General features: G+C 42.4%; 1 protein-coding gene across 1 annotated transcript in view; it reads right to left on the minus strand.

The window, feature by feature from the left end:
- Window positions 1–27,243, minus strand: part of LOC116906170 (WW domain-binding protein 11-like) — a 106,825-nt gene extending 79,582 nt beyond the window's left edge. The window contains exons 1-2 of the mRNA XM_032909147.1: window positions 27,160–27,243; window positions 3,370–3,556 (exon numbers count right to left, since the gene is read on the minus strand). Coding sequence (XP_032765038.1) covers window positions 3,370–3,556; window positions 27,160–27,243 — 271 coding nt within the window. The remainder of the gene's footprint in view (window positions 1–3,369; window positions 3,557–27,159) is intronic.
- Window positions 27,244–27,810: the final 567 nt, after the last annotated feature.

Consider the following 27,810-nt stretch of genomic DNA (forward strand, 5'->3'; position numbering starts at 1 on the left):
AGAGAAAATATGTATTCGTTGATGTCAATTTTACTGGGAAGTACTGATTTGAAATTTATCACAATTCTGGCAAAAGTCAGTTTCAGAGGAATCTTTTCATTTTCTTAGAAGAACAAACTATCTGTAGGCACCGTTAAAGCATATTTTGCAAAAGTGAAAGAAATGATAAACAATAATTTTTAGCTCATCATAATTTTTGCTTAGGTGACTGTAGATCTAGTTACCTTTCTTCTAAAACGAAAAAATTCGTATTTTTAATAAAATTATAATTCAGACTTTTAATGGGTTCTGACAGATATTGATTGATTGATTAATTCAGTATATTCCTACTTCATATCACAGCAACAGGAAAATCAGTGTGGGCAATGTCTGAGCATCCATTTTGGGTAAGGAGGCAGAAGCAATGAGCACTGTTGCTTTGCACTTAGAAAACACCTTGGTATCTGATCAGGCTAAAGAGCTGCAGAAATCCTTTCCCTTAATGCTTGTTACAAGATGCCACTTGGGGCGGCAGAGATGGCTTAGCCAAAGGCACAGGCTATTCTGGAAAAGAACTGCAGTTCGATTCTCAGCACTCACTCAAGCAGCTCCCAACCACTTCCAACTCTAGCTCCTTGGGGACTGGATGCTCTCCCTGGTATTCATAGGCAGTTTACACACACACACACACACACACACACACACACACACACACACACACACACACACACACACACACACACACACACACACACACACACACACACACACACACACACACACACACACACACACACAACACATAATTAAAACTTTAAAAATAAGCCTCAGAGATGTATTTTTAAAAAATGACACGTGTGTCTGCCCACCAGTAAGCATGGCACGCACACAGAACCTTTCAGGGACAGATGACTTGAAGTTTGACGGCTTAGACTGGGACTCTGTTTTCAGCCCTTATCAGCTGGCTGGCTTGCTTTTCTCTGACCCTAAGCTTCTCAGCTGTATGGTTGTGCAAAGAATATCTACTCTAAAGTATTACAATGAGGGTTAAAGAAGGTGTGGTAGGTAAGGTGTCTGCTATAGAATATAGCACGGGCTAAATCTTTAATATCTGGTATCTTCCTGGATTATTTTGGTTTGTTACTGATATGGATGTGTGTTATACATAGGCTCTGATAGACTCGGATTTGCACGTGCTAGATTTGCACGTGTAACAGGGTTGTGCACCTCAGGGTTTGAACCTACTTTCCCGAGAGAAGATGTCTGGTAATGCTGTATCAAGGGTCATTTGGGGAAAGGTTGGTTTGTCCTGGGAATAAGGCATAGAGAAAGGAGGCTTGACTTTACAAACTTTCTGACACCAGATGGCCCAGTTGTCTTGAGAAATCACGACAGGCAGTTTCTGAAAGCTTCTGCCAGTGACATTGGCTGACTTTGTGGGCTGTTTATCTCTTCAAGGTTTTCTTAGGCCTATGGCTTGATCAAGTCTCAGTTCAGGAAGTTGACAATCATGGGGACTGTTTACTTATAAGAAAAAGCTGAGCTTCCCCCCGACCCCCGGTTCCCAAAAGTTTAGTCTTAGAGCCTGAGTACTTGCACAGGCTACTGAAAAAAAACCCATTCTAACACTGCCCTGGGAAGTAGTTATAGCTATGCTATTGGTTGTCCACGTTTTTGCTTTCTTATTACGCAGTTGGCTAGGTGAGTACCAGTCCCAGTAAGATTGGTATTTAACACTGGTGTCATACTTTGTGTTTTTAAAAAGCTTTGAAAAAATTGATTCTTCATTAACCCGATTGACGGAGAAGTCATGCCGTTTCTGCTGTGCTCTAAACAGGACATAGATCACTATAGATGCTCAATAAATATTAAGTGTTTACTCCTCACTATTCCCCACCCAAATAAGTCACTAGAATTCCTGTGCTTAGCGGGTGGGAAGTTTCACTTCTAAACTGGTGTTGCTGTCAATACACATCAAATATGCAAATATCATCTTACAGATGACACAAAGCCAGTCCAGCCATTACCCAGTTCATGGGCCTGGCCATAGGAATCCTTTGACTTTTATTGTTCCTGCTGGTAATTTCTTAAAGTGAGGAGGCTGGGCAATAGATTTTCTTAAACTCTCTTGGAGCACAACCATTGGTTGAGTAGTATCTCTCCCGGAAGGAAGAAATTCGACAAGAGGAAACGGGGACATGGAAAGTAGAGGCCATCCGTCTCAATGCTGAAAGTCTCTTAAAAATGTCCCCATACGGGCAACTGCGAAGAGCACAGACGTGTCCTATCCAGTCTTCTAGATGGGCTATTTGAACTTTCTGAATAGTGGCTTCTATAAGCAGCCATGCTGTTCACTTTATTCCTTTGAAGTTTCCATAATGGGATCACTCAGTTTGGAGCATCAACTTGCTCAGCCTCTCAGAAAATGTAACTGCAGAATAAAGAAGTGCTTGGCAGGCACCCGAGAGGGTTCTGTTCCATCATGCTTTCGGCCCCAGTGTTCCTTTCTCAGAAGCAGGTTAAGAGGGTGACTGAGATGGTGATAGGAACTAATCGGGATGGGTGGGGGTGGGGATTCTTTTGGATAAGATGTCTGCTCAAGGCTGAACTTCTCCAAGGGGAAATGGAGAAGCTGTGGTACAGCGGTCCTGTCAGGTAGCCCCCGTGGTGTGGTGGAAGCAGCATGGGAGACAAAGCTGTCTGTTATAGAAAGAACACTGGTAACCGTCTGGCCACTGAGGTCAGACTACAGAGGGGAGAATAGCATGCAGTTTAGATGCAACTGGCTTAGATTTCGCCAGTGGATGGAGACACTGTCCGACATTCTGGTTTAACGCAGTTTAGACAAAGCTTGGATTCAATGAATGAAGAGTCCCAGCAAAATGCTTATTTCATGTTACTACGGATCTCGTCTGTCAACTGGGTCTCATCGCCTGGTTGCAAAGATCCAGAAAAGAGCTTACGAAGTCTTTACTCTAGGAACTTAAGACCTGCTCTACTTTTCGGTAATGGCACCATTGCACACTTCAGAGAATTTTGGAATGATGAAAAAAAAAAAAAACTATGGAAAGACTGTGCGTGCTTAAAAGTTCTTTACTTGAGCAGAGAGGAACAGGAAGGGGTAGTTGGGGACAGTGAGGATAGTCAGGGGTGCTGAGCATGACTCAGAGCCATGAGTCAGGACCCAGAGGCCTTGCTAACACCCCACCACAGCATACTTTGCTATCTACTCATTCCCCGAAGTATTTTCTGATGGTCACCTTTCTATGCTGTATCATATCAGACAGCCATATGTATGTAGATATGTAGGGTTATGGGGTTCTGCATCTGCTCTACCACAGGGCCTGGCCACTTGGGGAGGCAAAACGTGGAAGCTTAGACTACACTTACCCCCATGCTGTCGCCGGGCAGGTGTCGGGCGGGCTGTAGGGAAGCCCCACGATACCACTCCAGGATCCCCAGACCTGCAAGGAGGCCGGGACATCTGGTTCTCGGGCTCTCGGACACCCAGCCACCACTGGATGCCGCAGAAGAGCTGAGAATGGAATGGGGGCTGTGGCCTGGATCTGGCCTGGGGCTGGAGGGGAGAAGAGGAAGTCCAGTTGGTCCCATCCGGAAAGAGTCCTTGACTTGACAGGGTTCTGCTTGGCTTGAGCTCGGTACCTGCCGTGCCTAGGCATGTAGAGAGGCCTTCTATGGGAGATTAGATGGCAGCTCTATAGGCAAAGGCCTTCTCCAGTGCTCCCCATGGTAGGTCACAATGAAAAGAGACAGTCCATGGGTTTAAGGCATTTATTGTCATGGTGGAAAGTGGATGAGTAAAACCATATCCCACTTCTCAGGGTGGGCCTGAGATTAAATACCCTTTTCAGGGAGTTTCTGGGAAGGGAAATTCATTGGCTAAGCCTCCAGTCCTTTAGGTACCTCATTTAAATGGAGATCTGTCTTGAGCCTACATGATCCCAAGTCATGTCCTTTACATGTGGAGGGGCTTGGGGCATTGTCCTTACATGACTGATGGCCACAAATCTATGGGAGGGGGTTGCGGCTAGTGACAGAAGCCTGAGGCCTGGGAACAGGCAAAACACCTACCATCCCTTCAAGGTCTCTGGGGTTTCAAGCCCTAGCTAAACTGGGGACCAGGCTACCTTTCATGGTCCCACATAGATAAATTTGGAGAATGGCCTTCCCCTCTAAGAAATTTATATCTAGTCTCTTATCTCCCACACATATTGTACTGGCATTCACTTAGCTCAAAGTAGTAGATTAAGATGACCATGAGCCTTGTATGCTGCCCGAGAGGACAATGTCCTCTGTCACTCCCCAGTGTGGTTCTCTAGTCATCACTAAATACTCAGAACTTCATTGCCCAATTGTTGTCAATCTCTACCTCAAGTGTTGTGAGCTCATTTTGCATCAACCTGATGCACAAGCTAGAGTTTTCTGAAAGAGGGAACCTAAATGAGAAGATGCCTTCATAAGATATGGCTTTAAGGCATTCTCTTAATTACTGACGGATGGGTGAGGGCTCTGCCCATTGTGCGTGGTGCCATGCTGCTGGCAGTTCTGGCTTCTTGAAAAAAAGCAGGCTGAGCAAACCACAGGGAGCAAGTCAGCAAACAGCACCCCTCCAAGTTCTGTGCATCAGTTCCTGCCTCCAGGTTCCGGCTGTTTTGAGTTCCTTTCCTAACTTCCTTAGGTGGTGGGCAGCAATATTAAAGTATAAGCTGAATAAACCCTTTCCTCCACAACTCTCTTTTTAGTCATGGTTTTGTTGCAGCAATATAAACCCTGAATAAGAAAAGTGTTCTCACTTCTCTTTCCATTTACCTAAATACATTATGTTTATAAAGCATTCCTCTTCACTTCCTTTATGAAGCACAGACCCCTGGCTTATATTACACATAATATACTAGCCCATCATTGGTTCCTGTGTCTGATAACTCTTCTGTTGTCATTTTATATTACCCAGTTATAAGACAGAGTGATTAATATAAACTTCACAGGTATAAAGAAAGTTTGGCTTCCATGAAGGCAATTTAAACTATCTGGAATGCCTTCTGAAGCTTCGAGCTTTCCATGAGTAGCTTAATCTCCCCTGGCACAATCAAAAATTTTCTAGAAATCAGAATCTCTCGTTTCACTTGCCTGCACCAGGTCCATTACTATGTCTCTATAGATTGACACTTAGAAACTATTGGATGGTTGGTGGCCTTCTATTCTTAAATTTCTACCATCTCCTGAATCATTACTAACCCCCACCCTATGGTGCCTTTTATGATATCTATGACTTTGAGATAGATGGGGAGCCTAGCAAATTGTGAATAAATTCTTCCTTAGGTGGTGGTTGACTGATTAGCTCTTTGATGGGAAAGCATTTCTCACTTACGTTCTTAGACACACAGCTTCATCTTTCAGAGTCTGCTTTTGAGAGAGAGGAGTTAGGGACAGTGTCAAGATGTTTCACAGTAGGGAAGCTCCCTTACTCTGGAGCCTAGCAAGTGGCCCCAAGGATCCATTAGAGTATCTCAATACCTGGGCCAGCTTGAAATGGATTGCTCACAGAGGATCCTATGACACTCATAACCCATTCAAAACCCCAGTAACCTAGGGTGGGCTCTCTACAGGTATCATCTATTTCCTTTTCAATCAGTAGCTGTGAGAGGAGAAGGAAAAACCTGTGGAAGAAATGCCTATATTCTCTGATTTTGCGTGTCTTTTCTTTTAACAGCCAATTTACTAGGTGATAGTTTATTATAATATAGCCACATGCTCCCTTGCGGGGCTCACCTTATCAGCTTAAGAATAAAAGGTACAATGGTATAGTAGCTGTACTGTAGCTTCTTCCTGGGTTGTTCTTCTTGTGTATACAGTGTTCTCTGGAATCATGGTTGTTTTGTTTGATCACTTTTGAGGACAATTACATTGGGAGACAGATTCCAACTGCTCCTTTTCTACCGGCTTTAATGCCTCTCTGATTTTACATGGTGTGCAAGATGGTTCTAGGAGAGGCATAAGAGAGGTGCCCTTAAGTTCCTATCTGCTGAAAATATTTAGGTCATTCTGAACTCAGAATAATCATACTTTCATTTCCTTTTTTTCCTTTTTTATTCCTTGTCAAGCACTATACAAAACTTTTTGTTATTATTGAGTGTTTGGGGTGAAGTTTGGACATGATGTCATGAACTGGGTAAATGTGAGATACTGAAAAAGGGAACATTTGTTTCCTGTAAAAATTTTAAAAAAAAATGGTTTGCTGGGAATTCAAGTGTTTCTCTCACTCCTGCAAGAGCCTTATCATTTTCTCGCTCCTGTGTTCTTGCTTCACTGCATTTACTTGGCCATCCTACCCGAGGGAAAGCATCACCTGTGACATCATGAAGCAATTTGAGTCTGTGGCCAAATGGTCCCCGAAAAAAAAAGCAGAAGTTGCCATTTGCTTATGGTCCTTGCAACCCCTGGGGCTGCCCTGCCATTACACCCACTATTCCTGTCATTGTACCTCTCACCAATATTCTCGAGTGCATCGTGGTAGGTAGAGAGCACAAGAAATTACATTTCAGATGAGGTCATGGCTTTTCCTCTTCTCCCTTGAAAGGGTTTCTTAAATGTGGAGTGGAGTTTTTCAAAGGAAATTCACCAAGGCCCCGATCTGGACCATGACCCTATGTAGTAGAATGGCGTCAGGCACAATGCAGGTCTGTTTTGGGTTCTGTCCCTTGGGGTTAGTGACTACACATACAGCAAGGTCTTCATTACAGTGCTTAGTTGCCCTGCGTAGGTGGAGTGGCATTATACAATGTGGCCTGAAGTTAATGGAGAGTGATCTTTTAAAAAAAAAATAAAAAGAAGCATAATAGAAATTGTACCTCTAAATGAGGGTTGTGCTCCTCAAAACTTTCAGCAGGAAAGCAAAAGCAATTCATTTCATCCTTTGATACTTTCCTGAGCTAAGCATTATTGTAATTTCTGATTTGAAGTTGCCTTCAGGGTCCGCGGCACAATAAAAATATATTTATAAAATATGTATTATGGGTTTTTTTTAGATTAGAAATTTTACATAAATCTCTTATAGAGCATTTTCAAAGTCCAGGGAAACATATACAAAATAATAACCCTACGATGACCTCTGTCAAACTGATGTATATCTTCCTGACGATTTGTGTGCCTCTGGAAACACAGACAGACACATAGACACATTTGCATGTCTATGCATTGAATTTGTGGCATCGGTTTTTATACTGTTAATTAGTCTGATTAATGTGGTGAGTGGGTTCAGGAGATGGTTTAGGGGGTAAAGTGCTTGCCATGACTTCTTGAGGACCTGAGTTCAAACCCTAGTACTCAGATGCAAAGGCTGTAAGTGAAGATGTATGCCTATTATCTGAAGGGTAGGGATCCTATCCCTGGGGATTGCTGGCCAGCCAATCTAGCCAAAGTAGCAATCACTAGGTTAGGTGAGAGACCCTGTCTCAATCTAGCCAAAGTAGCAATCACTAGGTTAGGTGAGAGACCCTGTCTCAAAAGGCAATGTGAAGAGTGATTGAGTAAGATACCCAAAATTGACTTCACACACACACACACACACACAGACACACAGACACACACAGACACACACAGACACACAGACACAGACACACACACACACACACACACACACAGAGGTGACAAGCCCACGCACATGTACACACACATGCACACACTCATATGTATGTCCACAGGGACACACTTACAGACACACATAAATGTCTTGTAATTTTAAAAAATTAAATATATCAATTTATCTGGCATACGTGTGGAAGGCAGAGGACAACTTGTGGGAGAAGGTTCGCTCTTCTCATCATACGAATCTTGGGAGTCAAACTCAGGCCATTGGTCTTGAGAGCAAGTGCCTTTAACCATTGAGACATCCTATTGGTCCAATAGCACTTTACTTTCAACATTCCGACTGATCCAGATATTTTTATATAGAAAGAGAAATTTTATTTGTGAAATTAGCTAGAATCACATAGAGCCAAGTCTGAGCATTTCTCGATATCAACTGGCTAATGTGCTATATGAAAAGCAAGCACATTTATGGGTTAAAGAATGATAAATTTGGTTTTCTTTGGTGGATCAATTTGGCTTAATGTTATATCCAAGGGCAGAGACCCATGAGTATTTTAACCCATGATAAATCTCTGGCTTAAGAATCAGGATTTTGCAGGTGAAAAAATCTAAAGGAAAATGTATTTCTTCAGAGATAAAAGTTTTTTATTTAAAGGAACATATAACGACACTATAAAGCAGTTATATAGGGACCAGTCTATGTTTATGTGTTTCATGTACACATATGTCTGTGTACCATGTGAGAGACTAGGGTTCTAGGAAGGCCAGAAGAGGGTACAGATTTCCGGAACCAGAGTTGGCGGACTGTTGTGAGCTGTCATGTAGATGCTTGGAATTGAACCTAGGTTCTATGGAAAAACTTTTAATTGACAAGTGATCTCTCTCTAGCTCCAAAGCAGGATATACATATTTATATAATTTTTTATATAAATTATATATTAAATAGAAATAAAATATAAGTATTAACTTTATATATTATATTAAATATATTACTTATAAAAATATTATAAAAATGTTAAATATGTATAAGGTTATATATATATGATACATGTAGCATAATATATTATATGTGTAATATATGTTATATAGCCATGTGTGTGTGTGTGTGTATACATACCTACACACATATGTATTAACCTTAGTTTGGGGCCTTATTGTTTTAAGTGGCATGGTGACTTGATAGCATCCTACATTTTTTGAAAGCCATCTTTTGCTGGTTCCTGCACCTCTTTTATTCTGGCCAGGGTATTACTCTGATAACTGCTCCTTAGTTCCTGAATGCTCAAGTGGTGTTAGCTCTCCTCGGCTTTATATAAATGTCTGTGGTTTCAGAAGCAGTCCTGGTTAAGTATATTTACATCCTACAAAAAGTAATAAAGCCTCAATACATTAAATTAAAAGCATTAGTAATTAAACACAAGAAGACAGAATCTAACAAGAAAGATCTAAGACTTTACTTTTCCATCACCAGGGTCTGTTACACTGATAATATCTCCTTGTCATTCTCTCAGTTATTGATATCATAGAGAAAGCCTTATTAATTCAAATACTGTCAGCTTCTTCAATATCCTAGGCAGGGATTTAACAGCAGATACTCATAGTCTGGTCTTTAATGTTGCCAATCCTTATTTTGTCTTAGAATTGATATGGATACAGAAGTAGATGTATGTACATATAGATGGAACTGTTCACATGGATGCATATGTATGTATAGATATGGATGCAAAATGTAGATTAAGCATAGATGTAGATGCAAATGTAGATTCAGAGGTAGATGCAGATATGGATATAAATGCTAATGCAGACCCAGGTACAGATTAGGGGTGGATGTGGAGGTGGGTACTGATGTGGATGTAGATGTTTGGGGAAAGGGAGTCAGGACCTGGGCTGTCCCTGGAATTCCTGATTTATCAATTATATAATTTCTATAGACTCTTTCAACTCTAGTTGTCAGAGTCATCATTGTCGTCGTCTTCTTCTTCTTCTTCTTCTTCTTCTTCCTCCTCTTCTTCCTCCTCTTCTTCCTCTTCTTCCTCCTCTTCCTCCTCCTCCTCCTCCTCCTCCTCTTCTTCTTCTTCTTCTTCTTCTTCTTCTTCTTCTTCTACTTTTTCTTCTTCTTCTTCTTCTTCTTCTTAAATGAATCTCCCACTTTATGGGAATCCAAATTTAATTAATATTTATAATACTATTATATGTAGTGGAAAGGGTAAAAGATTATTTTATGAATAGTCTCTATACCATTCAAGTTGTACAGAAAGTGGGATTAAGGTTCATAAGGAATCAGCTATGTGTCAGTCTTCATGGAACTTACAGCCTAGGGACAGTCAGGATAGAACAGCAGAATGTGCTCTGTGAGGGGGAGTGGAAGATGCTAGCACAGGAGGAGAGGGTAGTGAGTGCTGAGATCTAGTTCTGAAGCCCTAAGGATAAATAGTGATTATCCTGGTGGAGAAAGGCAGAGGAGGAGAGAAGACCAGGATGGGAAGAAAGCCATGTGCAAAGGCTCAAACTCAATAGCAGCATGTTTTCAACTATAAGTAATATAAGACTTAAAAACATTCTTAATAATGAGGAAATGGTAATATAATTTCTAAGAAGAAAAAGTATAAATATGTGGACATTTGGATGATAGCTAATGTTTAAACATGTCTCCAAATGATTTTTACTCTACCATCCCCATATCTTCTTATCAGGTTGATAGTCCCAAGATGGATACGAGATGGTGGCATTGCACTATGACAGCTACATGGCCTGTATTTATTTTGGATAGGGAAGAGAATGTATTCCATATCTCCAGGTTTTCTGCTTTAGGTTTTAGTGACATAGCACCGTGTACTCTTCCCTCAGCTAACCAACCCACTGACAAGAGGAGTGCAGTGGCCATTCTAGTTTTGTCTGATTCATCCTCTGGAGTTTAGGCCAGCCTTCTACAAGGCTTGGCTCTCCACAAGAATAAAACAGCTTCTTTTAGCAAAGCCAGTGTGGTCCTGGCTGGACATGTGAGGGTGGAGCTATAGTAGGCCTGTATCACACACAACTTGAAGCCAGGGGTATGCCTACCTGGAGGTTGTATTCACAGAGATGGCAAGACACAGAGATGATTATGATCCAGAGAAAGAATAAAAATTTCCATATCTGCTCTTTGGACCATACAGCTATTTGCGATGTCATTTTATTGCTTTTAAGTAGAGATTTACATATATGCCATATTGATAGCTACACCATCTGCAACTCTATATCTACATACAATTTCCCCTTTTGTTCCTAACCAAGTTTTCTTAACTCTATGACAGGGTGATTGAGGGTAAAAATATGTGTGGACAGACAGGGCTAGAGCAAGATGGAGAGGAGGGAGAATAATGTTAAGATACCACGGGAGAACTTGCATTTTCATGTAAGCATGGTCGCGAGAAGGAGCCTCGGTCTTATACAGCAGTCTGCTTTCATGATCGTGCTTCCTAGTGAGCAAAGGTTGTTGATGTCTCTTGCCCCAGCTTTTCTCTCACTACATATAGACTCACCTATATCTACAGTCTACACATTCTTTAACTTATTTCTCTGAATCCACAGCCTGGGCTTCTTTCTGTCACAAATGCCAGCAGATAAGACCCCCAGTCTTACATGCTTCAGAGGCAGAGGAGATTATGGGACATGACTAGAACATAACTGAAGCCATGCTACTATCTTAGAACCTGCTGATGCCAGCTGATGTACGGTCTGCCCTTTTGAACTCTCCCTATATTAGAGGGCCTGTAATATATACCTCTCTAACAACATATTCCTGATCTCTCTCTCTCTCTCTCTCTCTCTCTCTCTCTCTCTCTCTCTCTCTCTCTCTCTCTCCTCTCTCTCCCCTCTCTCTCTCTCTCCCTCTCTCCCCTCTCTCTCTCCTTCCCCCCTCCCCTCCCCCCTCTCCTGTCTTTGGCTCAGTCACTAGAACTCCAAGACTGGCTCTCTGCTGTGTTGTGCAGCTGCACCTCCTTCTGTCCCACATCCTGGCAACAGATTAAATAATCTAAGAGTTTGCATGTCCCTTCATTCTCATTTAATCTCCACTTTTTAAGGCATGAGGACCACAAGCACAGGGCTCTACTTTGGTCCATCTCTTCTTTAGCAGCTCCAGTGTGGCCTTGTGCTCCTGATTCTCCCCTTTACACAGCATACTGATTTCAGTCTGAGCCATGCCTGCCCTTAGCAGGCAGATCTCTAGGTGATCCACACTATAGGCTTCTGAACTTCCTTGCACCCTCTACACTTCAGGATGGTCACTGAGTTGTGAATAGTGTATTTCTGAGGTAGAAAGTTGGAGTGACAAGTACTGCCTGGATTACAGAGCCAAGCTTCGCTTCTGCAGGCCCCATGATTGGGTCTGCTACTTCAGTTCTCCTCTGTCAGAGGTCTAGTGTCCTCTCGACACTTTTCCTACTTCTTCTTATTGGAGACATCCAGGACACAGCACATTGCTATGACACGACACTGTTACCTGCTGAGCCAGGGGGTAGGGGTGAGGGTGGGCGGGTAAAAACCCTTTGTCACAAGCTGCCTTGTTTACAGTGTATTTTTAACTCACTTTCAGTTTACTTACTATTTCCTTCCCCTCCATGACTGAAATTTAAATATTTGATGTCAGTTCAGTTATTTTTATGGCCATCCTCTTCCCCTTCCAGAAAGAGAAAGTGAGAATGATACAAAACCCACTGGGGCAGCTGCCTTCCACTTTTAATTAGTCCCCGTTTCTCTTGGCATGATAGTCACAGTACTAACTGCAGGCTGATCTTTAGAGCACTCCAGGCCAGCATGCTGCCACACTCGCACTAGCATCCCCCTGGTTCCCTTAGGGATTCCCTTGCTCCCAGCTCCTGAGTTGCATGCAGGGTGAGATTTCCTGGAGGGAGGATCCCAAACCCCTCCTCTCTGAATTTGGGTGGACAAAAGCCTGGTCCTGCAGCAAATACTTTATTTTATTTTTCTATCTGCTGATTCATTGTTCACAGCTCTCGAGGAGCGATCGGCTTTGCGCAAATGAGGATCACTCTGAATATTTTTATTCGGGACCTGGGTCTTGCTGAAAGAGGCTGGATTAGAGGACAGTGCCTGAGTGGTCTAGCCTTGACCACGATGTGCATACTGGGTCCCATATACCCATATAAGAACCTCTCTTAGCAGCCCCTGCTCCATGAACATTGAGAACAGGAGAGAGCTCCCTGGTGCGTGTCTGTGGGGTGTGTGTGTGTGGTGAGTTTTAGTGAGATTACTCATTCGTCTCATCAGGGCTAGCATCCTCCTCCTTCAAGCCCTTGTAAGCAGAATGTCATTAGGTTTCCTTTGTCACTGGTGGGTTCTGTTGTGCCACCTGCTCTTCCAGGCCCACCTGGGAAAAGCAGGAAAAAGAATCCCATCATGTGAGCTCTCTGAAATCCTTAGCTGCTCTGAGCAGTGAGTCCCTCCCTTGCATCCTTGGTATGAGCTAGAGAAGACCCACACCTTGGGAGGAAAGTTGGAGCATTTTCACTTGGGACACACTCTGGAGAAAGAGGCACACGTTACACAGGGAGGGCCCATTTCCTTTGCACATTTTAAACAACCTGCCTTACTTTGTTTCAGCCCAACTTGTATCTTGCAGAATGGAAGGACTGGAAAGGTGTTGCATTTTCTTTTATAGAAAATATAACAGAAGTGGAAAACTTGATCCGAGCGATTAAGCACATGCTCGTGCTGCATTAAAGTGTCTGATTAGCATCTGAGCTTGGGTAGGAGGACAGCATCCCTGATTCTCAGGCATGTTCCCTTTGGATCTTCACTTCCTCTCTTTACTGTTGGCCTTTACTTCTGGTGGTCACTCACACTTAGTGTCCCATACCCTGTCAAGCCTTGGACAAGGCAGTTGGGCTAGGAAGGTGAACCCCAGATGTTTGTGTGAGGAGAAAGGTAAGAGCTGTGGGGTGTGGGTGGGAGGCGGCCAAGGAACACATGCTTTGTATTAATCTTTATTTCAATGAAGTTGTTGGGGCTCATGCTTTATTGCGGTGCTTTAAAATAATGTGTTTCTAACGGTGCCCCCGGGGGTAGCACTTGCACTTTCGAGATCCTATTGCTGGAGTGGCTCACGAGACCAGCCACAATAATAGAAAATGAGGCACCCCCTGGTGCACCATCTGAATTTATAATAGCAATTTCTACGATGCCCCGAGGCCAGCTCTGTTTGTATTTGAGAACATGCAAGGGAGCTTGCTGGGGAGGGGGAGGCTTCTCCTTTCCTGCCCAGTTTCGATCTGAGTTCCCGTTTAACCTGGTCAAAGGTCCTTCACTGGCCTCCTGCCTTTGGATCTCTTTTTCAGTCTCCAAGGAAAGTCCCCTCCTCTCCTCCTTTGGCTTTGGCATGGGCAGGGACACCGATGGTGGGGGCACGGACTTCTCCTGTCTGTCAAGCACTCCTTCTCTCCAGTTCCCACCACTCCGCACCCTGTGTGTGAAGCAGAAAGCCCCTTGGAGGCCTCCTGTGCCATCACTGTCAAAGTGGTGAAATATGAAATGACAACATAATGAAATGGACTTGGTCTCATTAAGATTCCAAATGGCTGTCTGGGTTTTTTTCCCCATTCTTTCCAATTCAGCCAGAGACCCACGCCACATGGCAGAAGGTAGAAGTGGGTTAGTGCTACTGGGGCTGCACTGGGGAGGGGTCTAGCGGGAGATGCAGAGGTAAGGGGCCAGGACAGTTAGGCTGAGGACAGAAGTCTAGGGATGCACCAGGGTCTCATGAAGAGCTGAGTCATCCATCAGAATTTCTGGAGACAAGGATGCAATGTCTGTAGGGTGCTATTTTTTTGGAAACTCACCCTCCCAAAGACCTTCCTGGATGCAGAATAGGATAGACAGGCACCCCTCCCCGACTTCATTGAAAAATGCTTAGAGAGTTCAAAGCAACTGTTGTAAGAATGTTTGGGGTGAAAATTAAAGACTAGTACCCTTCTGTTCATCCAATAAAAAACATAATCTGCATGTGAGATGCATCCTTTAGGAGACTGTGTATGACCTATTGACAGAAGTCCACAAGGAGTTAGTATCATTCATTCATTCATTCATTCACTCACTCCTGGCACACTGCTATGTATCAAGGACTCTGAGAAGCACTGTGAATCCAGAGAAGATGACATTGTCACTGCCTTTAAAGGCCACATGATCCTTTGTATGCATGTCCCATGCCCCTAACCTCATCTTGCTTGCATTTTTTTGCATCGAAGACAGAGTGTTCCATAGGCCTGCTGAGCGATGACTCAGTCCAATTCATGGACTCCTCAGATACAGAATCCTTTCTGGGTGTCAAGAGGGATCCAGTGGTTTTCCATTTTGGCTGTATATTTGGGACACTTTCAGATGTTGTCTTTACACCTTTCTCAGGACCTATGGGATGCTCACCTGAGATCTACATTTTGTAGCTGGAGAACATGAGACAAAGAAGTTGCTAGGATGATTTAAAAATAAAACAAAAGACAAAGCAAGAGCTTTAAGATAAGGCTATTATCAACCTAGTTAAGTCAAACTTTTATAATTGGACTAAGCATACAAATTATGGCACACTAAAGACTTGCCCCATGAAATAATTTTGCTCATGTGTGTTGCCTAGTTTGAAACTAGCAAAACTGGGGGGTGACTCCAAAAAGCCAGAGAGGAGGCAAGCTCTATCGCTGTAAGGTTTTGGGCACCCAGGCTCCCTGCTGTCTCTGTGGTATCAATTCTCCTGGGAATCTCACACTTTGTCTGAGTAGACCTTGTACGCTTACCTGATTGATTTCCATCCTATCCCTCTATGATATGTCCTCCTTAAATGATCCAACTATTTCACACGTCTGCTCTTAGAACCAAGGATTCTAAAAGCTGTCCCTCCTTCCAGTCCCCTAGTGGCCCTCTGCTGCCCCCACCTGCCCCAAGTCCTCACTAACTGTAGTGGTCCTCAAGTCCTCACTCTCTGTAGTGGTCCTCAAGTCCTGCCCTGTTTTTGTCACATGTCTGAGAACATCCTAACATTGCCCCTCTGTCATCTGGTTTAATTGTCATATACTTTGGTTAAATAGAGTTTCCACTTTACAGATGGAGAAACTAAGGTGCAGTCCCATGTTTTATGTTCCTATTTTCTTCATTCCTTTCAGAGAAGCAATGAGAGGTGATCTTGGGGAAGTGGAAGCTAGTCATTACAGGAGACTCTAAGGCCATGCAGAACAGTAGACCACTGCATTCATGGGAGGATGCTGTTACTTTCCTGTTGTTCTCATTCCCAGTGCTTTGCACAATCTTCTTATCATTGATTTGGGCAGCAAGAAGAGGGACTCGCTTTTGCAGTTCAAGTCAGGAATCAGACAGATGAAAAGCATAACATAGACACCAGTGGGCCAAACTGTCATAATCATCTGCTCAAATTCAACCAAGAGAACTGAAAAAGGTGGGACAGGGGTTCGTGGAGACAAAATATAGAATTAGGAAGCTAGGAAAGTGGGAGGTAGACCCAGAGCTAGCTCATCCCAGAGGATCCCAGTGATGAGTTGGATTACACTTGAGGCCTATCTACTTTCCCTTAGTTTTCACGGTCAAACTCAATGCCAAGACTGAAGGAAGGGGAAGATGCACTTGCTGGGAACTGACACTTGCTTGCGGAAGAGTTGTGAAAGAGGCATTTCTTTGGCATCAATCTTAGTAAATAATACATTATCTTAAGCACACATAATTGCTTCCACAGGAATTGGGGAGTGCTCTGTTCCTAATAGGAGTGTGCATTGTCCTTTGTGTGAGGGCACCAAGAGATGACCCTGACTCTAAACAGCTGTATTCATGTACAGTGCTCACACCCACATTCCTATGTGCAGCTACCCTGGATAATGGCTTGAAGGATTCATGACTGGAGACTCTAAGACATAGTAGAGTGTGTACAGGGCTTATTAAAGCAGTGGTGATACAATTATGGAGATGCTACAAGTAGAGTTCACATAAGAATATATGGTAGGGGTGGGAGTATGGGAGAAAAAAAGAATATATGGTAACAAATGGCAACAAGCAACAGGAGGTCAAAGGTGGAGTCCAGAGACCGTGCTTCTCCTGGACATATAGTAGTGGGGCAAAGGAGTTACTAAGACTTCCCCAAATTGAAGGAGAAAGCTTTCTTCCATCCATGGAGATGGTGGACTTAGCTTTAGCCAGTGATGTGAGAGGCTTAGCTAACTGTTCCCCTTTCATTCTTCGATGGGCATAATGGATCTGTAAAGACAATTTGCAAGTTACTTGTGATTCAAGATTTTAGCTAAAAGATGACTATGGAAAAATATTGTAAGTTTTCTTTTTCGTTGTGAAAGTTTGTTCAGTCATTCATCAACTCAAAACTGTATTGTAGCATTCTGTGATGAGTGAGAAACTATACAATGTGATGGTATGTCTACAGTGCTTCAAAAGAGAGAGATGCTTACTCTTGATGAGATTAAATCTGGATAGGGGCATGGCAGCAGAAAGATCTAATGTAAGATAAGACTAGGGAATGAAGTGATTGTTTAATGTGGAAGGCAGTTATAGAGGACATCATGGAGGAGATAGCTTTTGATCTGGGCTTTGAGGCATGAATATGATATTAGCTGGGTGAGAAGGTGGGGAGAATGAAAAATGAAGAGGGAATTTAGGGGTGAGGGGGCAGCATGAGCAAAGAATAGAGGTACGAAAGTGTGTAATGACTCAGAAAAGGTAATTGATCCAGTGTGGCTACCACTGCGGAGATTGCCGGAGAGATGTGTCCTGGAATACTTAGTTTCTCCATGGAGGAGACTCCAAGTAATTATATAATCCTCCAACTCATGTTGGCTGGTAGGCAAAGAACCTAGAGGGGGCTAAGTTGAAAATAATAAATTATCTGAAACATATGTAATTGTCTCCATGCATTTTCCTTTTCCATATAGAGCCACAGAACCCTACAGTTTGTGACTGGGTGTGTTTGTAGGCTCATTCTATTTTCTTATATTTTTTGAGATTGTAAAGTAATTACATAACTTTTTCCTTCCATTCCCTACTTCCATTCAGGTCAGTTCCAGCTCAGGGATCTCTCAACCCTGGCCCTGAAGTGCATCTTATTTGATAGGACCTTAAGTTCCTTCCTGTTCTGGGGGAATGGCAAAGGGAATAGCAGAAATGTTTTGGGAGTCTCTTGGACAGCTCTACCAACAACTCCAAAGAAGGCTTCACATGTCTGGTGTTGAGACTTTTGTTAAGTGGTCTTGGCCCTTTGTCAGGTTTTTCTCTTGGAGTAAGCATTGTCAGCCCAAATTGGGGGGGTTCATTTAAACTCTATATATTCATACACAGAATTATACATATTATAAGTTTGTTCTAGATAAAGAGTTAACAAAACGAATCCACATGACTTTTCAGATATCATTGTTATTATTTTGTCTCCCTCCCTAAAGAACTCTTCTTTTTCCATTTCTCTGATCAGATCCCTTGTAACCTGCCCTCCCCATCTCTGCTGCTCCTCAGCCCCATTTACTTACGCAATGGTTCCTTTTTCCTTTCCTGGTTTCTGCAGTTACACTCTCAGTCACTCCTAGGCATCCGTGTCTCACTACATGGCTGCTAGTGTGTGGACTTCCTTAGTGCACTAGGCAGAAGGCCGAGTGATAATTAAACGAATATCATTGAGCTTGTCAAGAGGAGGAGGACGCATTCTGCAAGTTAACTAGAATAATGACAGACCCTGGACCTCCCACTAGAGTGAAAAATGATGTTTGTTGGAGGGAAGCTTAGAATTAATCCTCCAAAATGATAGTAAAGTGACTTCTTTCCCAGATCTGCTGTGGCTGCTCTTCCTCGCGTTTCTGCCGTTTCTTATTATTGTAATGAACTCTGTTCTCCAAAATGGATAAAGTCACCATTCAGATAAGATCAGTTTTGTCTGGTGTGACCAGCTTGATCGGATCACAGTTTAGATTGCAGCTTTTTGAATTCACTTGGACTTTTAACTTCTGGTGGGGGAGGGATGGAAGGGAAATAAAAATGCCAAGTTGGCACAAAAGTAGCTGCAATGATCAGTCAGCTGTCTCCAGGCCCATTCTCTCCAGTCTTACAATTTTTTATTGAGTATCAGGGTTTGAACTGCAGCGGCCATGGGGTTTCACTAGGGGTCATCGGTGTGCAGTCTGGGTGACACTGTGAAGACTGCTCGATCTTCAACAGCCCGCGGAGCCGCGTGGGAACTCTCCGTGGTCCTGGTAAAACAGGCAGCGCAGAGATGGCGGCTATCGGGAGCTCTCCGTGGTTCTGAAGGCAATATCCATCTTTAGGAAATTTGAAGGGAAATTGTCTCCTCAGTTCTAAATATTTCTTTGTTTTTGCACAATGAATGGGACGATATGAAATTAGGATTTAGATGAAACCAGAATCCTTAAACTTATAGGATGGATACCAACCTAAAATTAATGAAGATTTCAAACGTTGCTTTATTATAAAATGCCAACTGATTTTTTTAGAAGTATTTATTATTATTATTATTTTATTATTATTATTATTATTATTATTACAGTTTTATTTTTGATGATGAAAGAATGAAAGTAAGTGCTTGGATCAGTTCCAGTGAATGTACTATTATTTATTGGAAGCACAAACAAAGTGTTACAAAGAGTTCCCTTATCCCACAGACTGTAAATATGTAAAATTGAACGCTAGGCTTGTGCACAATTAAGACTCACAAGGATCAACTGAGCTGTGAACCCAGAGTTCTGTGTTTCTTGACAAATGTTGTAATCTTGTTATCGAGAGCACCGGTCTTCAGACAGTGGTTCTAACCAAGAAGATATCAGAGAAAGTGTCTTGAGGATGTGGGGCCTCCTTTTATCACTTCTGTAGACTGGGTGTGGTTCAGTACTGATGCTTATGTGGAGCCTGATGAGGTTCTAAAGGAATCATAGTTTTCTACAATTCTACATGCACGGCATCTCCACCTCTGGCTGTTTTCTGAAACCTCTTCAAGCTTAGGTCTGAAATCAGCTTCCTGCTGGGATCTGCCTCATCCAATTTGCACAGGGGTCTTCGCACTGATTACCTTGAGGAATGGTCTGGGAGGATGCCTGATGTTGATATGTGCATGAATGTTCATGAAGGGTTGCAGCTGGGGATGAATATGGTAATACTTACACAACACTTACTAGAGTCTGTGATTTATTCTAAGCGCTTTACATAAGTTAAATTATTTAATTATCACAACCTTTGGAGAGAGAGCAACTATTATTGTAACTATTAAAAACTTTCTAAAATTACACTAATCAATTTATATATTCATTGTGTGTGCGTGTGTGTGTGTGTGTGTGTGTGTGTGTGTGTGTGTGCATGCCTGTGTGTAGGTCCATAGGTAGATGCATGTGGAATCCAGAATCTTTTAGGAGATAGTTCTCACAACCCTGTGGGTCCTGGCCATCACAGTCAGGTTGTCAGGTTCGATGGTAAACATCTTTACCCACTGACTCATCTCCCTGGCTCTGTAGCCGTTTAAAAGATTTGCAAATAAGACAAGAGTTTCCAATGTGTCAAAGGTCTCATAGTGGGTAGATGGTAAAGCCAGGATTTGATACTAGCTGGTCTGCTGCCATAGTTTCCTCCCTTCAGCACTACACCACCAAAGGCTGAATAGTGTCTGTATGTGTCCTGAGGCTCAAAAGTATGTATTACGCATTTGGTTTTTCCCACTTTCCTGTCCCCCTAGAGTAAATACCTCACTTTATTTTACAGAATGACTTCTGAGAATGACACTTATTAATGTCATTATTGAAATTTCACTTACATTTTATTTGGAATCTTATCAGTGCTGTTTGTCCCACTCTGTTGAAAAACATTCATGTATGATATGCATGTCGTCAGGCAAGACTTGGAGCAAGAATTTCCTGTGAGTCCATTTTGACTCTACAGTGTGAAGTGGTTTGTTTCCCCACAGTATCCTATGGTTTTGTTTTGCTCACAATAGCTATCAATATCTAAAAATGTCTCTTGTGTATGTGTACTGTTGGTGTCTGGTGTCTATGATTAACTATAAATGTAAAATATATAAGTGGGAACTCTGTCTTGTGTTCATTGCTAATTTCCCTGTAATTGATATTATCAATAAGTGAATGTAAATTGAATTATATCTTTGTAGGCTTTTAAAAGGCGAATTAATACTGAAGGAGAGAGTTAACAGATAGATTTGTAAGATCAAATACAGAAGACCTTGGAAAGAGTTGTGGATGGGAGATCACTTCGAGTTAGTAAAGGCTACTGGTTCTTAAAAGCCTAAACAAGAAAGTCCTGCTATGTGTGTCTTCGAATATTGCATTTCTCATGGCTAGTTGTTCTCTACACTACCTCATGTTGAAGTTAGAGATGAAGAAAATGAGGCAGTCATTCTTGACTCCTCTAGAAAGTTAGAAGAGCATCCTGCCCCTTTCCTATACCCATGTTATATAGAACTCACCCATATCTAGCATATTTAATCAATCTTATAAACTTCTGGATACTTTCCTTGCATTCTTTTTTGGCATAATAGTGCCAACTTCCTCATTTACCAGAGGCTATGGATTCATCAGTTAATTCCCAGTTTGGAGGCAGGTGCATCAGATATATTTGGTGGTGGAAGAGTTTGATTCCCTTGTCCCCCATAGTTACATGCCAGATTTTTGTATTTTGAGGTTTCCTTAATTGTAGGATGATGTCACAGGTGAGGCAGGTACAGGATAGAAGGAGGCCTGTCATTGGAGGAAAAGGAAGGATGGGCGGGAGAGAAGTTTGAAGGAAGAGGAGGAGACTAGGAGAAAGGAGAGAGGGGGAGAAGAGGAGACAGAGAGAGGGGAGAAGCCATGGCAGGTGATGTTAAGATTCTGCTCTGTGTATTTACAAGTTGTTATTAATGTTCTCAAGGGATGGATGGTACTGGGATTTGTATGTTTAAGTGGGCAATTATATCTTACCAATTGGATCTAAGATTATTGTGTTGTGTGTTCTTTTATGTGGGGGCTTGTGTGTAAGAAAGTGCGGCTGGGATGTGTTTCCGCCAAGATATCTAGCAGATACCTTGGGACACCGCGGCGCGGACTGAGCGGGGTAAAAGACACCGATACTTTTTATTATTTATATATTTTTACAACAACAATTAATCAGTAATACATTTTCACTATCTGAAATGTATTTTCACCATCAGTGCGTGCAGACATTAATCACAGCACTCTGTCCCTCTTCATCAGCCTTCACACAGGACTCTGGTTGGCCTGGGAGGGAGATTTTAGAGTACAACTTCTGTCTCCTAGAGTCTGAATTACCATTACTTTATCCAGTGGGTAGTTAAAAATGAGAATGTAAAGAAGGATGAATTCTAAAGGGGATGAAAGCATAAAAGGCATGGTCTGAGGAGAGGTGGACCATGAGTGAGAGAAAGGAAGAAGCGAGGTAATGAAGCTCATATCTATAGCACAAGATCAGGTCTTAAAGGACCTCAGGCCAGAATCCTTTGGTCCACACCTTTAATTATATGGGAGGAGAGGGAGGTGAGCATGTTCAGAAGCCAGAAAACCTTAGATTGAATCCCTTCTCTAAACTTCTTTTCCAGCTTCAAGAATTCTTCTTAATATTAAATGAGATAACAAGTGTCAGGTACATGGGGCAGAATAGATTTTAGTCAGGCAGAAATTATCATCAGCTTTTTAAGTTTGAGATATATGTATATGGCAGGTACCTTCTGAATGCTGAGATTAAAGATATATACTACCATGTCTGGTTTCCGCCTTAAATTTTGAGACAAAGTCTCTTACTGAATCTGGGACCTTACTAATTTGATTCAACTGGCTGGCCAGTGAACTTCAGGGGTCTGCCTATCTCTGATCCACCAGCACAGGGATTACAGATACATGCTGCTATACTCATATATTTTTTTTTTGGTTCTTTTTTTCGGAGCTGGGGACCGAACCCAGGGCCTTGCGATCCTAGGCAAGCGCTCTACCACTGAGCTAAATCCCCAACCCCATACTCATATTTTTTATGTGGGTCCTGAGTGTCTGAACTTTGGCCCTCATATGTGCACTGCAAGAATTTGACCACTGAGCCATCTTCCCAGTTCCCTGAAGAACAGCCTTTTGCAAGGAGGAGTGGTTGTTACGTTTTGCTTGCAAAGATATTACAAGGACATGGTATCACTTTGAAGTTGCCTAACAACTACTAGGCTTTACCATTTGCTGCCTCATGGGAAAGGACTTCCTGGAAGAGGAATATACAGTGGGCATAGAATACAAGTGCCTAGGCTGGTCGTAATGACTTTTAGTGATTTCTTCAGCAAACCTATATGACTTGGTGGCAAAATAACTCCAACAATAGAGTCTTGAGGAATTTCTTGGTGAGTAAAGGTTTGACTTGAAAGAATAAGAAAGTTCAGGGGAATGCTGAACACCCAAATCGTGGAAGCTATGTTCTGAGGAGGCGAAGATAGAATGAATGAAGATTGTGGGAAGGAAAGAGAAAGGCTCAAGTTGCAGGGAGAGTGGATCAAGGAGTGGGCTTGGAAGCAGAGCAAAGAGCTGGGGGCGGCTGAGTGGTATCAGGAAAGCAGATGGTGATCCCGGGGAAGGAGGTGCAGATGGCAGTGATGGAGAGGAGGCAGCGTGGGGTGAAGAACAGCCCCAGCTTGGCCACTCCAGGCGGAGAGATGCTGGAACACAAAACTCCCCACGCTGGGTGAGTTCTCTGACTCATCTAGCTCCCAGTGTGGCATCTGACAAGGCTACAAGAAAGAAGGCTATGGGAATCTCTGTGGGTTTCTATGAAGGAACCTGAGGCGTTAGACATGAACCTCAAAGATCCAGGAATTCCTGGGGATGTAATCAAGGAGAGCACCCAAACCATGCTATATTCAAGACCAGACTTGCAGATGATACCTTTCTTGCTTGTCTTATCCTACAAGACATGCATTTTTTAAATGAATGAAACTTTTCATAATGGATCATACCTCTAACCTTGTAAGGTTAGGCCAAGAGAATGATGTGTTCCAAATCAGCCTGACTGAGGCCCGGTCTCATCCCCTCCCAACAAATAATAAAATTAAGTGAAATATAAGAGGAATAGATGGATGAGCAGATAGGTCAGTTGGTAAAATGATTACCATGCCAGTGTAAGAATCTAAGTTTTAGCCTCTGAACCCATGTGAAAAAGCCAGGTCTTTGACTTGGAAGAATGTAAGAGTTCAGGGGAATGTTGATCAACTGAACCGTGGAAGGTATAGTCTGAGGAGGTGAAGACCTAGCCCACAGAAGTGGATATGGGCTCACCGACCTACCAGAATAATTTACTTGGTAAACTCCAGGCAAACAGGTGAACACGTATCCAAGCAAAATAGATAGGTTCTGAGAATGACATCAGTGATTGATCTCTGGACTCTTCAGGCAGGTTTACCCCCACCCACATACATGTTCACACCCATGAATAAGTATGCACATATAAATGCACAGAAGGGTACATTAAGCAATCTTCAAAAGTTATCTTTAAGTTATAGGACTCTGTAGTTCTGAGACATACTTGAAGCTATAGGTTATAGGAGAGAGGTAGGCTTTTAAGTCTACTGGTACAAGAGACATCTGTGAACATGAAGAGCAGTGACTCATTTCCTTTGCACAGTGCTGAATTTTAGGTAGAATTTAGTGCTTCCTGAAGCATTGTGGGAAGGATGATTTGGACTTCATGTAAAGTTTTTCTAATACTGAAGCTATTCCGATGACTTGGTTAGTTTTATAAGGGAGTGAGTTTCATGCTCCAGGGACTGATAAATCAGAGTTTGAAAATATTTTAGAGTTGTTATAAAAAAGATCCCATCTCCATCCTTTAAGAACGATGCTTTCCTGTAGACTCCTTGACCATATGATTAAGTGACAACAACAAGTCAAACCCATGTTTATGTTTCTTACACAAACAAAAACCTCATGGGCTTTTCTTAGTGCAAATAGATATCTAGTGAGGGATGAGCTGGAGTAAGATAAGTTTATAACACATTGATAAAGAAATGTTAAACAGGCCGCTCTCTTGTAGGACTCTTTAGAAACATATTTGTGCAGCTTACTCTTTTTTTTAAGGTTCTTACAAGTTTTAGTCATTCGAGAAGAGAAACTTCAACTGAGGAAGTGCCTCCATCATACTGGTTGGTAGGCAAGTCTGGCCCAGCTTCTCAATTGAGAGTTAGTGTGGGAGAGCACAGACCATTGTGGGTGGGGCCATGCCTCTGCATCTAGTCCTGGATTATGTGTGTGTATGTATGTATGTATGTACATCACATATGTATGTAAATATATACATATACACATGCACCATATATACACATACACCACACATAAACACACACACACACACACACACACACACACACACACACACACACACACACACATATATATATAAATATATAAAGTCAAGTTGAGCAAGCCATGGAGAATGGCATTGTTTCATGGTCACATTCTACCTCCAGGTTCCTTCCTTGTATTCCAGTCCTGATTTCCCTCAGTGACCGACTGTGATCAGGAGTTGTAAGACGAAGCAAACTTTTTCTTCCATAAGTTACTTTTGGTTAGCGTTTTATCCTAGCAATAGAAAGTCAACTAGGAAAATATTATACATTGATTTTAATATTAAAATGGATATGATAAATTTCCTAAATGTATAGACAAACAGATCCATAGGAGTCTGGTCTGGTAAACAGACTTTGAGGAACACTGCTATGATCAACAGTTTTAGGTCATGAGTTTTGTCGTTGCTATAAACGTCATGACCAAAAGCAACTTTGGTAGAAAGGAATTTATTTCAGGTTACATTTTCAGGTCACAGTCATCCTTGAGGGAGTCAGGGCAGGAAGTCTAGATGAGAAGTGGAGGCAGAACCATGGAGGAATGTTGCTTGTTGCCTCTCTCCCTGGCTCTCTCAACTAGCTTTCTTACATAATCAGGACTCATCTATCTAGGGATGTTTCTGCCAGCTACGGGAAGGGTCTCTCATACTAATTATCCATCAAAGACAATCCCTAACAGACATGCCCATGGGCCATAGAAATCTGTGAGATTCCTCAATCAAGAATCATCTCTTCCTAGGTGGTTTTAGTTTGTGTCAAATTGATACTAAAATTTAACAACCACAGTCTCCTAGTGAAAAAAAATTACAAATTCTCTATTATACTTGCCTAGAGGTGATAGAGCCTTATTTTTGTCCAAATCCTGAAATGAAGTGAGACTATGGGCCATACCATTAGATATGATTCAGCTACCGTTTCTCCCTTGTGCCTCAGTAGTCTCATATAGCAAATGGGGAGAAGTAGTTTCAGTCCAACCCAGGGTAGAGCTGTTGTGGCGGACTTTAAGTTTGATTTTTTTAAAATGATTTATTTTTATTTTTATTAGTTTTATGTCTGTGTATATGCAATTATGAATGCAAGTACCCTTTGGAGGCCAGAAGAGTTATTGATAGTTGTACGCCACCCGATGGGAGTGTCAGGAATTGAACACGGGTCCTCTGTAAGAACAGCCTTTGCTCTTACCACGAACCATCTCTCCAACCCCGTGAGTTTGAATTTGAATCCTTGTGGTCATGTTGCTGGCATGTAGATTCTGGTTCGCTGATACCCTGGGGTGGGAGCTGATATCTTGTACTACAAGCATACACTAGGTCACTGTGCTGTTGCAGTGACCACCTTGAGCATTATGGGATAAAGTAGCCACACTCTGTGGTCCATCAGGAGCATCTGAAGGCAATGAACTTTCTGATGTTGTTCACTCTTTTCCCTGGAGAGTCCATCTATGCTTTCAAAGCATATTATTCATGTGGGGAATCAAACCCGGCATCACTCCTGTGTGACGTTCGTTGTAGTCCCCTCTAAAGGGAATCCCTCTTTCTTTTTCACTCCCCACCCCCCACTGCCTACGATATGGCTCCCTAGCTAGTTAAGCTATTTTTTGAGTTTGAGTTAAAACCATTTCAGACATATTTTTAACTACGTCCTGTTCAAAAAGCTGTTAGCATTTGGCAATCATTCCATCTTGAGCTTGAATCCTGAGGAGGATTTTTTTTAAAGAAAAAACCCACAACCAAGCAAAGTATATTATTTAAAAATAGTTTTAGTGTGTGGGCCAGAAGCATGGGAATGCAGTTAGGGTGTGCATGGGCTCTGAAAAGACCCTTGACTTTCCTGCCTGAACCTCTGTTGGATGTGGTGTTGTGTACATGGGAGGGGATGGTTTGGGTCCTACCCAGCATGGGAGAGAGAGGGAGAAGTGCCACCTACACAAAGAACCAAAGTCATCAGTATTGTTTCTGGTTGAACTTTAGAACAGGGTTGTCAAGAATGACAGCAGAGGTCACACTTTTCTTGTCTATGATCCTGAGATATTCCTGAAGTAGTAGGTCACTCTCACCACTAGTAAGGTAAGGAAGCATTAGGAAAGGGCTTCTGGGGGTTGTGACTATGGGAAAGTTGGTTGCATTTTACAAGTACTTATGGCAGCCTTTCCATTATGACATCAGCTGAGCACTTTATAGATATTAGATTATGGTCATTACCTTCCTTTCGTAGAAGGATGTGTAGCTCGTTTGTGGGCAGAGCTCAATTCCATCCTTCAGAGTCTGGCTGGCATTGGCACGCATCTTGTTTGCCACTATGCTTGGGTGTTTATTCTGAGGCATAGGCACTGACTTCTTAGTACTCAGCTCAAGAGTGGCTATGCTGTCCTATCCTCTTCTTTGCTCCATAGGGAGGAATGAAGTTTAAGACAGATGGGAACTCGCATAATCGATGGGTGGACATGAGGATTGTTTGAAATGAACAATCAGTATGATTGGGTAAGTATCTGCCACTCATTCAAGACCGTGAAGCACTTTGAATATTCCTGGACCATGTTAAGGTTTGATCCCTAAGCAGGACATTTTAGAATTGCTTTGAAAATGATTTGAGTGTCAGAATGGTTTCTGCCTCAATATTTTTTTCCTTCTAAAGTTTCTTTTTGGTTATGTTTTCCACCACCATTAACCTATACAAGTTGCTCACCTTCGGGTGCGGGAGGAGAAGGATGTTGCTACAGATTAGACATCCAGATTCCTACCTGGATCTCTCCCAGGCTGGAGTCCATAGTCCTTTGCTGATGGTCCTTCTTAGCTGGCAAAAGGCTGATGAATTCAGGGAGATGACTGGAAGGCTTGTACTGGCTGCAAGCC

The sequence above is a fragment of the Rattus rattus genome, chromosome 7 (assembly GCF_011064425.1).
Source record: "Rattus rattus isolate New Zealand chromosome 7, Rrattus_CSIRO_v1, whole genome shotgun sequence".
In the NCBI taxonomy this organism is placed as follows: domain Eukaryota; kingdom Metazoa; phylum Chordata; class Mammalia; order Rodentia; family Muridae; genus Rattus; species Rattus rattus.